Genomic DNA, 15,947 nt, shown 5'->3' on the forward strand with positions numbered 1-15,947 from the left:
AGATCGTCCTCAGTAAAATATGTGCCCATGACAAGCGTATTAAACCAGCTGTCCCTTATTAACATATCGACATTAACATACCTGTACAGTAACGTGACTTTTGATCAAAATTAACCGCTCAGCTATTCTAGTCGAAACATGTTTCTGTATATCTTGTTTTATCATTTTATTTCCAGGGTACGCGCTTCTCATAGTTGTGTGGAAATAATATGATCAGGTAATGGTAATCACTTAAACTGGACTCACCGTAACCATAGCCTGGGTATCCGTAACCATATCCGGCATGTCCGTAAACGGGGCCACCATAGCCAGCGAGTCCGTGGAGACCAGCGGCTCCATGGAGACCGCCGATTCCGTGGAGACCAGCGACTCCATGGTAACCAGTACCATGTCCGTAGTTGTAGGTGGGGTACCAGGCGAGAGCAGTGCAGCACACAAGTGCGAACAGAACGGTGGACAGGGCGGTCTGCAAATACAAAAATACTAATAAAAAACATTCTGTAAATATTTACAAGTGTCCTGCAGTCACTAACCACACAATTATAGTATTTTGGGATTTTGGGACGAAACTACCTTTGTTCCAAGAATGTTGATCTTTGACTCCACAACGTAAACAAACCACGCAGTGTTAAAATATAATAATAAATAAATAACTTTAATAAGAAGAAGACATTTAATATTATGACTAAGAAGTGTTTAGTTTGGTTGTGTAGATTTTCTTGGCGCCAACAACTACACCGTAACACGGGACACGTCTTGAAATACAACAGTAAACTGGGAGTGTCCATCATACCGTGCATGGGCTCTTAGGACATAATATAATATTTACCTTTGAAAACAAAAATTTAAAAATATCTTTGCAATGCAGCTTTGATAGAGTGCCAAGAGAAAAGTCGAGTTAATATAAAATTATTAACACTGATATCAAAGAAATCTAATAATTATTAATACTTGATATCAAAGAAATATAATAATTATTAATACTGATATCAAAGAAATCTAATAATTATTAATACTTGATATCAAACAAATCTAATCATTATTAATACTGATATCAAAGAAATCTAATAATTATTAATACTTGATATCAAACAATCTAATAATTATTAATACTGATATAAAAAAAACCTAATAATTATTAATACTGATATCATAGAAATTTAATAATTATTAATGTTGATATCAAAGAAATCAAATAATTATTAATGTTGATATCAAAGAAATCAAATAATTATTAATACAGATATCAAAGGAATTTAATAATGATTAATACTGACATCAAAGGAATTTAATCATTTCTTTATTTCCATGAATATTCACGATTTAGTTCCTTATACCGATGGGAAGAAAGTGAAGGATCACGTAAGTCCTCATAGCAAATAGTAACTGCACCCAAAACCATGGTACTCACATGGTACTCACGTGGTACTCACATGGTACTCACACGGAAGGCCACAGTATGATAGTGATAAGTGGTATAAAGGACCCATGCATTTTACTGTAATATATATTTTATGAAACACGGGACACGTCTTGAAATACAACAGTAAACTGGGAGTGTCCATCATACCGTGCATGGGCTCTTAGGACATAATATAATATTTACCTTTTAAAACAAAAATTTTAAAATATCTTTGCAATGCAGCTTTGATAGAGTGCCAAGAGAAAAGTCGAGTTAATATAAAATTATTAACACTGATATCAAAGAAATCTAATAATTATTAATACTTGATATCAAAGAAATATAATAATTATTAATACTTGATATCAAACAAATCTAATCATTATTAATACTGATATCAAAGAAATCTAATAATTATTAATACTGATATAAAAAAAACCTAATAATTATTAATACTGATATAGAAATTTAATAATTATTAATGTTGATATCAAAGAAATCAAATAATTATTAATACAGATATCAAAGGAATTTAATAATGATTAATACTGACATCAAAGGAATTTAATCATTTCTTTATTTCCATGAATATTCACGATTTAGTTCCTTATACCGATGGGAAGAAAGTGAAGGATCACGTAAGTCCTCATAGCAAATAGTAACTGCACCCAAAACCATGGTACTCACATGGTACTCACGTGGTACTCACATGGTACTCACATGGAAGGCCACAGTATGATAGTGATAAGTGGTATAAAGGACCCATGCATTTTACTGTAATATATATTTTATGAAATTTAACTAATAATTAACGGAAAGTATCAAATGGAAAAAGTAAAATAATATATTATATTTATTTAGGAACAAAAATTAAAACTGTTGCCAACGGTATAAAAAATATTACATGTATGCGCATAAATGTCAGCAGTATTACTACATCTAAAACATCTGCTTGATTTATATATATATAAGATTTACAGATATTATTTAACAAGATAACAATATGTCACTCTGTATATTTATTTTGTTGTTCTTTTTAAAAACAAACATCTTGATGATCTTAATACTTTCTCATTAGAACTCGACTGGATAAGCTAGCAAAGCGTGGAAAAGAGTTCATAATTCGAAGTATTCAACAGGACATTTAACTAGGAAAACTCACATTCATGTTGACTGTTGTTGTACTAAGACCACGGGATTCTGAAAACTGTCAGCTGAAAACTGTGATGACCAGTGAAGATAGACACACACTATTTATACTGTTTATACACTCACAGTCTCGCACACAATAACTATTATTGCTGAATATATTTAAAACACGGTGCTGTAATCACAGAGGCGAATTCTGCTCGTAATATGCTAATTTGGTGAATCCTTGGACAAGACGAGAGGTCAACTATGAACAGATTACAATTTATTCATCATAAAGTGCATTGAAGTTTTAATAAATGCACTTTTAAACTTTCATGACCTTTTGTACTCAAATACGGCGCCGAATTTAATAGAATATATGTATTGGTTTCAGATTGGCAATAAAACTATTTAATCTGTTTCGCAATCTTGTTTAAAATATATAGCAAACAAAACATTCATAAGGATAAACTTTAATTGAGATATATTTGAAAACGTTTATGTGTAAATATATAAAATACTGTCCCGTTGAAATTAAATTAATATACACTCCAATTATATACACTCCAATTATGAATATTGTTTTCTTCCAATTATTATTTCTTTTTAAGGTTTGTGTATGTATGTATTAAAAACAATCTGGAATATCTTCTAACTGATGTACCGTAGTATTTTTTATTTTTGTTGTTGCTTTGTTTTGTGTTGTTGTGGGTGGGTTTGTTGTTGTTTGTTTGTTTCTGGGTTTTTTGTTTGGTTGTTGCTGGGTTTTTTGTTGGGTTTTTTTTTTTTTTTTTTTTTATTTGTTGTTGTTTTTTTTTTTTTTTTTGTTGTTGTTGTTTGGGTTTTTTTTTTTTTTTTTTTTTTTTTTTTTTTTTGGGGGGGGGGGGGGGTGAGGTGTTGTCAGGAGTGTTTTTTGGGTGTTGAGGGATGTCTTTTGACGGACATTGTTTTCAGCGGCTACCGGTCATGAAGGCTTGACACAACAATCGTTTACCGTTAATATACATAATGTTTCAATGAGTAAAACAAATTAATATTACTTAATAATAATATTATTATTAAAATATATTGTTGATAATACTATGTTCATTGTGTACTACTTTTACTCTTGAGCTTGCATGAACGTGACATCACGACCAGTATTACGTATTACTGCCCCTGTAAAATGTATAGAGTAAACAAGAGCGTAATTTATAACACTATCAACGACAAAACCGTAATACATGACCATGGCAGTATCTCTGCACAGTGCAGAGTCGAATGGGCATTTGGCAAAATAGTGGTTGATTCCATGAATCTCTATCTAGTGGCTTGTATTTAGGAGAACGTGCACTCTCGACGAGATCTTTAACTGAAGATTTCAATCGCCTTGCACTGCCAAAAAAAAGAGGCCCGTCACTCTCAGTCTAGTTTACTAAATCATAACTAGCACCAGACAGAGCTCATTAGAATACGTAGAGTCGTGATAACATGCACTCATGAATCACTGTCAGAACAGTGATGATATCAGGTCGTCAGCCTGATCTGGCCCCGCCATTGATGTCGCCTTGTAAAACAACATAAACCCAGAGACATAACGCAAAGTACAAAACGTATCAAATCTGTTTCTACATGTATACCTAGGTATTCAGAATGACGGGGGCGGGGTGTAGTCCAGTGGTAAAGCGCTTGCTCGATGCGCGGTCGGTCTGGGATCGATCCGCGTCGGTGGGCCCATTGGGCTATTTCTCGCTCCAGCCAGTGCACCACGACTGGTATATCAAAGGCCGTGGTATGTACTATCCTGTCTATAGAAGGGTGCATATAAATGATCCCTTGCTGCTAATCGAAAAGAGTAGCCCATGAAGTGGCGACAGCAGGTTTCCTCTCTCTGTATCTGTGTGGTCCTTAACCATATGTCTGACGCCATATAACCGTAAATAAAATGTGTTGAGTGCGTCGTTAAATGAAACATGTCCTTCCTTTATTCATACAATGCGTTATGATAAAAGGGATGACTTCAGCTTTCAAATAATAATTTTATGCTGAGTAATATTCCTTCTTCTCCAACTTTTGGTGTCTATATTTCTCAACTTCTGATATACCTTTGGGCATGCTCAATATATGCCGATTTTGAAGACCGACGTATCGTTCTGGTAAAGAAGTTCTTTGATCAGGGTTATAACATCCACTGACTCCTGGAAGCCTTCAAAAATGTTCATGGTAGACACACAGAGGCCATTTCACAATGCAATACCATATTTTGACCTTGTACATTTTCATCTGTTTGGCTAAAATCTGGTATATCTCAACTATGGACTTAATGGCTGTAGGCTGTGCTCATGACGGGTCCCACCGTTGGGGCAGAACATGCTCACCTTTCGAGAACACCTATCATCCCTGTTTTTACAGTGATTCATGAGTGCATGCCATCACATATATATTCCATTGAACTCTATTCCTGTGTAAATTTGGAATTTATAAGCTAGTCGTGGGAATGACAGTGCTACCACGGGCGGTGCAAGAAGATGAAATATCCTGTTACGTATCTCCTAAGGAAGTGGCAGTCCTCCTTTAGAAGCAATGAATGAATGAATGAATGTTTAACGACACCCCAGCACGAAAAATACATCGGCTATTGGGTGTCAAACTATGGTAATGCAAATAAATAAAGTGATGATCAACATCAATATAAAAATTCAAGATTTAAACAGAAACAGTGTAAAGAACTGTGCAAAAATACAAATACAAATATCACAGAATTTTACGGACACTGAATTTTACTCTAAACTTCAACTTGTGCTGTATTGGCCATTCTCAAAGAGAATGTTACACCCCTGCACCACGGTGAGGTTACAGCACGCGCAGGGGCCTTTAGAAGCAAACACATCTTTACCTAACTTACTTTGGACTTTACCTTGTGCAGAGACACGATTTTGATATCGGAATACAGTTTTGTCGTTCAGATTTAATAAAGTATTTAACCAAACATATTAAAAATTGAAATGTGTTTTTGATATTGTTCCCTCTGTAAAAATAAATTTTTTTTTACAAAATGCCTATGTTCGAGTATATCAAATGAGGTAATAATGATAATTTCTTTTATCTTTGTTATTTAATGTTGGGGTTTGTCATGGGATCATTTAACCCTTGGTAACTCTTTGTGTTGTTTTCATAATTATTTAATAATTTGTGTAATCATGTTAGTCGCCATTTTCCTTTGAACACCGACACTCTTATAATAATAATTCTGAGTATTTTCGTTTGTTTTCAAATATTTAGTGCATGATATGATATAGAGATTATAAAGTAGCCATTGTTGAACTAATTAACATATTAAGAGCCGAATTCACCTCTGAGATTATATTGCTGTGTTTCAAATGTTCGCCTATTAAACAGTTATATCGCATAAAGTCCGCTTAAGGACAGTTCAATGCTGATTTTATTCAGTAATAATAATCCACTTTGGCGTGACGGTGACTGTGAGTGTGCAAATAGTATAAAAAGTGTGTGTCTGTCTTCACTGGTCATCACAGTTTTCAGCTGACAGATTTCAGAATCCCATCGTCCTAGTACAACAACAGTCAACATGAACGTGAGTTTTCTATTGTTTATTTTGGACTAAAGCTAATTATGTTAAATGTGATAAATTTTGTTTTTAAATGATCTGTTTATCATACATTCACACCGTAAAGGGGCATTCCTGAGTTTGCTGCAATTTTAAAGATGTTATCGACTAACAGAGACTTTTTAACGATTGTAATTGCATATCAAATATATTTTTCTGCATAAAATATTAGTGGCTGTATATTAAACGTGTTTCTGATCGTTCTACGTTTTATATTAGGTTAAATTTCATTTCATTTTCTAAAATATATGTTTTTCGTACGTACGAAATTATTTGAAGACAAAATCCAGTTTGGGCTTCTTGCAAATATTAAGACGACCAGAAACACATTGAATATACAGACACTGATATTCTAAACAAGAAAATATATTTAATATATAAGTTCAATCGTAGAAATATTTTATTTTTCGGAAACATCTTACAATGCAGCAAACTCAGGAATGTCCCTTTAATAATAACAAAAGTAACAACAAACATGTCTTAAGATTATAGCACTCTGCCTTCTGTAATTCTAATTTGACGTTGTTCAAGGTGTATTTTCAAATTTGCTAATATTTCGTTGGGTGAAGATGATGGTATTAGCGGAGAGGGAATATGTCAAAATTTATCAAAATTGTGCACTTTGTGACAATTTTTTGAAATGTGGCATGGTGTTAGGTATGAGAATAATGTTTTAAAACATCACCGCATACAAGTTGGGGTAGTCTCCTGGTGGCCTGTATGCACAAAATCCAACATAGCCGATGCTGGTAAAAGAAAATGTCATATCTCAGCTCATGTTAGCTCTTGTATAATACCACTTTTTCTATGTTTTTGGTGCAAAGAATCCATTTCTGTTTCACCCCTGCGCGTGCTGTAACCTCACCGTGGTGCAGGGGTGTAACATTCTCTTTGAGAATGGCCAATACAGCACAAATTGAAGTTTAGAGTAAAATTCGGTGTCCGTAAAATTCTGTGATATTTGTATTTGTATTTTTGCACAGTTCTTTACACTGTTTTTGTTTAAACCTTGAATTTTTATATTGATGTTGATCATCACTTTATTTATTTGCATTACCATAGTTTGACACCCAATAGCCGACGTATTTTTCGTGCTGGGGTGTCGTTAAACATTCATTCATTCATTCATTCCATTTCTGTTTCAAGGTCATTTTCAATGTCAAAGGTAATTTTCAAGGTAATTTTTAGCAAAAACGGCCACAGCTCTGAAACTAAGCCACACACTGAAAGATGTTCGAGGTCTGTTTTCAACCCCAGGTGATTAATTTTTTCAGTTTACTGGACACCTCACAGTCACTTTAAAGTCACAAATCCAATATGGTGGGGAAAATGGCCGCCGTTCTAGCTAAATATCACCATAACTCCGGAACTAAGCCACATAGAAAGATAATATTTGGTTCCATCTTGTTCTTAATTTTAATTAGCGTTAATATTTAAGACATTTCTTCTCAGTATATGGCTACAGCAGTAATGACAATACAAACGCCAATTTTTGTTTCATAAAATTGTTTCAAAGGTAAACTCAAAAGAGTTTATGGATATGGTGTTTTCCTTCAAACCTTTTAATGAGTCTTGTCAACCAGATGTCCTACGTCGACGACTGCAGTCTGTCCTAGACTGAGATGTGAATCAGTGGTAAAGCACTGAGCCGAGGCACGGTGGATCGGAGGATCGATCGTCCTCGATAGACTCGGCAGTTTTCTCGTCCCAACCAGTGCCCCAACCACTGCTACACCAAAGCGCATGGAATGTTATGACCTGTCTGTTGGAAACTTCATGTATCTTTCTGTTTTATCGTTAGAAATAGCGGCTTTCCTTTCTCTCTCTCTACTGACCAAAATTCGAAATGACCAAATGTCACACATCAAAATAGCCGTATAGCTGGGGTGTCAGTGAAACTATTGCTTAAATTTTGTTTTCCTTTTGTTTCGTACGTGTTTATAAATCAATTATTTCTTTGCAGACCGCCCTGTCCACTGTTCTGTTCGCACTTGTGTGCTGCACTGCTCTCGCCTGGTACCCAACCTACAACTACGGACATGGTGCTGGTTACCATGGAGTCGCTGGTCTCCACGGAAACGGCGGTCTCCATGGAGCCGCTGGTCTCCACGGACTCGCTGGCTATGGTGGCCCCGTTTACGGACATGCCGGATATGGTTACGGATACCCAGGCTATGGTTACGGTGAGTTGAGTATAATTAAGTAAATCAGATTCTAAAGATTACCATTACCGTCAATAAATTACAAAATATGATCTCACTGCCAAGATTAACTATAAATTAATTATAACTGTAATCGAAGCATGGTCGAGAATAAAAGATAACGTTTAAAATGTATTGCTCGCTTCAGACAAAAAAGAAAACAAACAGGAACACATATTCATGTTTTGTAGGATACGGACGCGGATACGGTTACGGACACGGACATGGGCTCGGAGCTGGAATTGGTTTCGCTGGACACGGACACGGACTTGGACTAGGCGTCCGTGGACTTGGTCTCGCTGGACACGGACATGGGCTCGGAGCTGGAATTGGTTTCGCTGGACACGGACACGGACTTGGACTAGGCGTCCGTGGACTTGGTCTCGCTGGACACGGACACGGGCTCGGAGCTGGACTTGGTTTCGCTGGACACGGACACGGACTCGGAGCTGGACTTGGTCTCGCTGGACACGGGCTCGGAGCTGGACTTGGTCTCGCTGGACACGGACACGGGCTCGGAGCTGGACTTGGTCTCGCTGGACACGGGCTCGGAGCTGGACTTGGTTTCGCTGGACACGGACACGGACTTGGACTAGGCGTCCGTGGACTTGGTCTCGCTGGACACGGACACGGGCTCGGAGCTGGACTTGGTTTCGCTGGACACGGACACGGACTCGGAGCTGGACTTGGTCTCGCTGGACACGGGCTCGGAGCTGGACTTGGTCTCGCTGGACACGGGCTCGGAGCTGGACTTGGTCTTGCTGGACACGGACACGGGCTCGGAGCTAGACTTGGTCTCGCTGGACACGGGCTCGGAGCTGGACTTGGTTTCGCTGGACACGGACACGGACTTGGACTAGGCGTCCGTGGACTTGGTCTCGCTGGACACGGATACGGGCTCGGAGCTGGACTTGGATTCGCTGGACGCGGACACGGACTTGGACTAGGTGTCCGTGGACTTGGTCTCGCTGGACACGGACACGGACTTGGACTAGGCGTCCGTGGACTTGGTCTCGCTGGACACGGACACGGACTTGGAGCTGGACTTGGTTTCGCTGGACACGGACACGGGCTCGGAGCTGGACTTGGTTTCGCTGGACACGGACACGGGCTCGGATTCGGAGCACATGGACTTGGACTAGGCGCCCGTGGACTTGGATTCGGCGCACGTGGACTTGGATTTGGAGGACGTGGATTTGGATTCGGAGGACGAGGACTGGGATACGGACACGCTCTGTACCACTGAGGACCTGTCTCAAAGATTTAGCAACACAAACTGTTTTAATAAATGAAAGTATTTATGTATTCATGTCTCCTGTGTTTGTGTATTAATGAAAAATGGTTTGAGTCGTACAGAGTACATGTGGACGTGGATGCCGTATATTTGTTATCATTGTTATCATGCGTTATTTAGGTCAGTTGGTACTATATTTGATGATTCAGGGGAATAAAAACGTGACCTCGTAACACAGGCGGCTGCTTAATACAGGTGGACGCTAGAGCAAATTTGACTGTATTGTATAAGTTGAAGTAATTTCAGTGTTACGATTGATCGAAACAGTCCAGATGGCAGTCTTCCTTCAGACTACGTCTCCAAAACCATAATGGCGTTGACTGATAAACACCACTACAGTAGTAACAAGCGAACACTCTCACTTCGCTGTAATATAAGATCTTCCTGAGGACGAGTACTTCATATAATAGTGCATCATGGAGGCAATCACGACTTTTCCTAAAACATCCTTTGCACTCTGCCTTGTGCAGAGATACGATTTTCTTCACGGAATACGGTTTTGTCATTCCTATTCATTCACTAATACAAAATACAAACTCCACTACAGTTTTACTACAAGCGTGTGTTGTCGCTATGACAATGTCACGCACGTTTGTCGCTGTGATATATTGTTCATTAGTTGATCTGTAGCCCACTAGAGGGTGACAAACCAGAGAATAATGCATTTTAAACGTCAGAGATTAGCACCTATGGCCAAAGGATATATAATCTAAAGTATAAAATCATTATCGTGTCAAGCATTGTATCTCCATACAAGGCAGAGTGTTATGATTGTACCTACGACTCGCTGTAAAGTCATTTGGCCACATGAGGACTGCCATTCCAAAAACACTCCATCTTACATCGTCTATAAGAAGACTGCCACTCACAGGCCACAGCGTCGTTAACTCGTCTATAAGAGGACTGCCACTCACCGTACACAACGTCGTTAACTCGCATATAAGAGGACTGCCATTCACAGGACACCGTGTCTCTATCGCCTATAAGAGGACCACCACTCCATGCTGCATCTTTGGTCGCCTGCAAGAGCACTGCCACTCTCATGGACAGCTTCCTTAGACTGTTTGATAAACGGGTTTGATAAACAGTTTAGACAGAGCTCAACGGTCTAGAGGTATTCACTGTATATACAGGGCTTGGCGTAACACGCGAACGGTTGTTTCGGTTACGTATTGGTTATAGTGATCGACAATACCACGAACGGATTTCCGTTTATACGGAAAAAGAGAAGAAGAAAAAATTATTAGTGCTAATTCTATTGAATTAATTCGTAGATGTTCGACCCATTTTAATAAAAACAAAAACTCATTAAATGCCACAAAACCCCGGGTGACATTGCAGGCTTCAAAAGCCTAAGTAAGTTGATCAATATCGTTAATAACCTGACGTTGAAATCTTTATTAAATGGTATTTACAAAGCGAATTTCCGCGATACACTCTACTTAAAGACAGATTTGTAACAGTCATAATACAGAAGTGTGTTCATTAAAATGAAAAAAAACCCCAACAACTCATGATTAAGTTATGGTAACTATTGGTTATGGTCAATTTTGTGAAGATAATTGACCGTAACCTATAGTTTACCATACATTAATTTATCAAAAGTGGTGTGTGTGTGTGTGTGTGTGGTGTATGTATATGTGTGTATATGTGCATGTGTGTGTATGTGTGGTGTATGTGTGTCTGTGTGGTGTATGTGTGTCTGTGTGTGCGTATGTGTGTGTGGTGTATGTGTGTGTGTGTTTATGTGCGCGCGCGCGCGCGCGCGCGCGTGTGTGTGTGTGTGTGTGGTGGCATCTATTCGTCAATCACTATCACGGCAGTGATGGTATCAGGTGTTCCCGAAAGACGAGCATAGCCTGCCTCACCGGTGATACCAGTCATTTTTATTGCCCACACGTAAAGTAAACAATCAATTCTGGGTTCGACTATTTGCCCAGTGAGCATTTGCCTATAATATATCCTAAGCCATATTCACTGACATAATCAAGACATATATTGTGCATCTTTCTGATGGTGTGTGTGATGTGTCCAACAATAGAGGTGGAATATCGCTCTAGATGGCCGGTGTAAAAGGAACGCAGGTCCATAGGAACCGAGGTCCGTAGGACCTCGGTTCCTAGGAACAGTAGTCCTATCGGACCTCCATAGCTTAGGAACCATAGTCCTACCTGGACTTTCATTCCTGGTTTATTTTTAAGTTGTTTTTATCCTAGGACTTGTATTCCTACCGGACTTAAATTCCTTCTACAGGAGTGACAGAAATACTACTCCGGCAAATTAGATGTCCGTTTGTTATACTCTGCAATTTGCACGAGCTGCCAGAAAGACACGAGAAAAAAAAAGGTTTTGGCAGCCTTCCCTGGTAGTGTGATGGATAAGTGTACCAGTCTCTTAAGATTATTGTGGGTTCAAATCTCCATGTCAAAAAATATTTTTAAGTTTGAGTATCAACTTAATTCTTTTTTTACGTCATAGACTTGTGGATCAGACACGTGAGTGAATATTTGTAATCGTCTTACATTTTTGTTACAATATTGAAGTAGGACGAATATCTTGCTTTTTTCAAAAGTATATAAAGCAACTACAGATATAAAGTAGGCTATATGTCCATGTGTTCAACACGAAGAAATATACCCCCCCCCCCCCCCCCCCCCCCGTCAATATGTAGCCCAAAATTGTTTTAAAAACATATATATGAAAACTGGTAACTCCAAAAAAACTAACATTTGGTGAACAACAAAAGACAATTTCTATATGCACCAGCATAATGTTTAATAATATGTTTTGTAAGTTTATATTTTGACGGTAAGTCACAATCTGATTAATTGTGATTTTCTAATCTTTGTCCGATCGGACTTCCATTCCTCGGAATCCTAGTCTGTGGGACCTGTATTCCTAGGAATTTAAGTCTGTGGGACGTGCATTTCGAGGAATGTAAGTCCGTGGGACTTTTATTCCTGGTACTCCTAGTCCACAGGACTTTCAATCCTAGTATTCCTAGTCCTCTGGAATTTATTTATTTATTTATAACTAGTACTATAATGATCAGTTACTACAACAGGAATACGTTTGACTTTTATTGATGAACAATTAAAAATAGCATCAAAACACTTTAAATTAATTATCACTGACTGCCTTATGGCAGTTTCGACCATAAAAAGCATAAGATATTAGTTGGGGAAAGGGTCTCTGTATAATTATACCTGGCCGTTAGGAACATCATAAGCGTTCGAGACTGGGTGGAGGTGAGAGTCGGGTGGGGGGGGGGGTGGGGTGGGGGTGGGGGTGGTGGGCGAGCAATGGCATCGTTCGGGCAAAATGAGCTGGCCTAAAATCTTCACCATGCAATTCCATTCTCCCAAAAAGGGAGTCTGAATGCCTGTTGCGACCAAAACGGTCAGGTGTAAAAGTGTCATGTGTAGTTAGTCTGTTTAAAAGGATCTTTGTAAATTGTGTGTGCATATTATTGACAGTATGATAATTGTTCAGGGATTACTGTTTTGTTTTAGTCGGAGTAGTAGCCCATTGAGCCGCTAAAACCCACTCTTAGTCATTGATATTTCTATTAATTGATAAACATTAATGAAAACCATTTAACATATTTGTTTAACGATGGTATGGTTTGTTGGGACTAAGATATCATAGAGGCTAGAGTCTGATATGTCATCTGTTAGACCAAATTAATTTTTAAAATGAGCAAACTTGACAAAGCAGGCACATGTTCAGTAAGCTATGCAGGGGAGAGGTCAAGAAATCTGCTTTGAAGAGGGGTGTTTAGAACACGCCACCCCACCCCACACCCTATGTACACGCGCCTGCAACATTATTGACAGAAAGGCACAAACTTAAAATTATATAATAAAAGGATAATGTATGTAACGCAAATATCACATTTTTAAAGTTAAATTATTATTATTATTATTATTATTATTATTATTATTATTATTATTATTATTATTATTATCATTATCATGATCAAATACCAATATATAATGCCTAACAGATAATTGTGTTGGTATATCATATGGGCAAGTTATACTTATTTGCGAGTACTAATATGCTTCGAATTATGGTAAATGTTTCTGAGTTACTTTTAAATGTTTAAACATTTATTAGTTGGAACAATACGCAATGAATAAAGACCTTGGTTCTGCTCATGTAATAAGGTCAACAAAATGTGTACAAACAAATATTTGAATAAATAGAAACTATTTAAATAAAGAGAGGCGCTAGTATCCTAAGTTAATTAAATAAACCAAAAAGGAAACTGTTTTTCGTTTTGTTTACATTTACATCCGTCTAAATATAGACTAGTTATCTGACTGTCTGTGACCGAGCCGGACTAGATAGAGAAGGGGTATAATCATACACTATTTAACTCGGAGTTGAGTGCTTGTGTAACAGGGGCATTCTAATCTGCAAACTGAAATAATTATAGTTTACTTGACTGTTGCACACACGTCACTATCGTTCGCGTCACGGCAATCGGCACCTACGTTTTCAGCAATAACTTTACTTCTAAAAAAATTGTTTTTCGCTCATATTCTTTTTAATTTTTGAAATAATTTTATTTACATTAAAAGAAACAATAGTTCTTTTTTAAAATTTCCAAAACATTTTTCCTTTTTTGCCTATATATCGACCCAAACTAAAATAATCAAGAAAAAACACGATTTGTTTTTTTAACGAAAATTGCTCAAAAATCGAAAATTGTCTAAAAAAGTTTTTTCGCTATTTTTTTAATTTTTGAAATAATTTTATTTAAATTCACAGAAAAAAAATATTGTTTTTGTTATTTCCAAAACTGTTTTACTTTCTCTCCTACGTCGATCCAAACTAAAATAATTAAGGAACAAAAACTACTCAGACAGCCCACGAAATGCACAGAACACGCAACTCATCCACCCCTTGCAGCAGCAGCTATGGTACAGCCCACCCATGTAAGATGTTTACCGGACAAAAGAAACACAAAAAACACCTTCGTGTTGTTTATAAGAAATTTTTTACAAATATCACACATTTAGCATAATCTACAATCAATCCCAAAGTCATAAGAGCCCATAAAATCGAGAAATTGATACATTTGTTTACAAACTTTGACGTTTTCACTAAGTTCATAACAGCAAACATATGGAGTGCGCATGCGCTGAGAGTTCTTAACTTCACTTTTTTCAATTAAAAAATTACGGATTTTCATCTGCACTAATAAAATAAATATTTACACTGATAGCTTGGCAAGTATCTCAGGCATTAATTGGCTAGCGAACTGGGATGAAACCGCCTCCTGTCAAAATGCTTGACATGGGGAATCCCTTCGATTTTAGCAGGGAATTCTCAAGCTTTTCCATTAGGAATGAAATTTAAACGATTTAAAAACATGAAAAATTACGGTGGAAAAATCAATCAGAAAAATATAACAAAACTATTTTTGGGTAGAAAAATTGTTAAAGTTCTATATTCTGAGCGAACTGGCTCGCGATCGCCGTTTTATTAAATAAAAATGGTGTTGATAGTGAAAAAGCCAATGTTAAAACGTTACTTAACCATTGAATTTAATTAGGTCAGCGCTCAGTGAGCAAACTTCTTGTAATGCATGTGTCATTGTGGTATTCTGTTACAATATTTGTCCGCTGTCATAGTAATGCAGCTATCTGGGCTGTCTGTCCTGGGCAGTAGCCTAGTGGTAAGTTAGGACATTAGGTTAGTGGTTAGTTGTTAATGGCTAGTGAGATAGATGTAGGTGTAGTGGACACCAACATTAAAACTCTCTCTGTGTGGGAGCCGGTATTAGGATTCGAATCCAGTATTGTATTTCAACTTATTTTCGTGCTTATATCCAATTAAGGTTCAAGCACGCTGTCCTGGGCACACACCTCAACTATCCGGGCTGTCTGTCCAGGACAGTAGGTTAATTGTTAGTTGGTTAGTAGTTAGTGAGAGAGAAGAGGGTGTAGTGGCCTTACACCTACCCATTGAGCCCTTAAGAACTCGCTCTGGGTTGGAGCCGGTACCGGGTTGCGAACCTGTACCTACCAGCCTGTAGTCCGATGGCTTAACCACTACGCCACCGAGGCCGGTTCGAATCCAGTACTTAGCCCGATAGCTAAAGCGTTCGCTTGATGCGCGGCCGGTCTAGGATCGATCCCCGTCGGTGAGCCCATATAAAAAATGTAGCGGGTTTTCTCTCTAAAACTATATGTCAAAATTACCAAATGTTTGACACCCAATAGCCGATGATTAATAAATCAATGTGTTCTAGTGGTGTCGTTAAACAAAACAAACTTTAAACTGAGACTGGATAATGAACAA

The 15,947-nt window shown here is 37.8% G+C and overlaps 1 protein-coding gene across 1 annotated transcript; it reads left to right on the forward strand.

Moving 5' to 3' along the window:
• The first annotated feature begins 283 nt into the window (after positions 1-283).
• On the forward strand, positions 284-9,587 carry LOC121389248 (glycine-rich cell wall structural protein-like). Its single transcript, XM_041520846.1, has 3 exons — positions 284-376; positions 8,104-8,323; positions 8,533-9,587. Exons 1-3 carry the CDS (start codon positions 284-286, stop codon positions 9,585-9,587), a joined length of 1,368 nt encoding a protein of 455 aa, XP_041376780.1.
• The last annotated feature ends 6,360 nt before the right edge of the window (positions 9,588-15,947 follow it).

The sequence above is a fragment of the Gigantopelta aegis genome, chromosome 14 (genome assembly GCF_016097555.1).
Source record: "Gigantopelta aegis isolate Gae_Host chromosome 14, Gae_host_genome, whole genome shotgun sequence".
Lineage (NCBI taxonomy): Eukaryota > Metazoa > Mollusca > Gastropoda > Neomphalida > Peltospiridae > Gigantopelta > Gigantopelta aegis.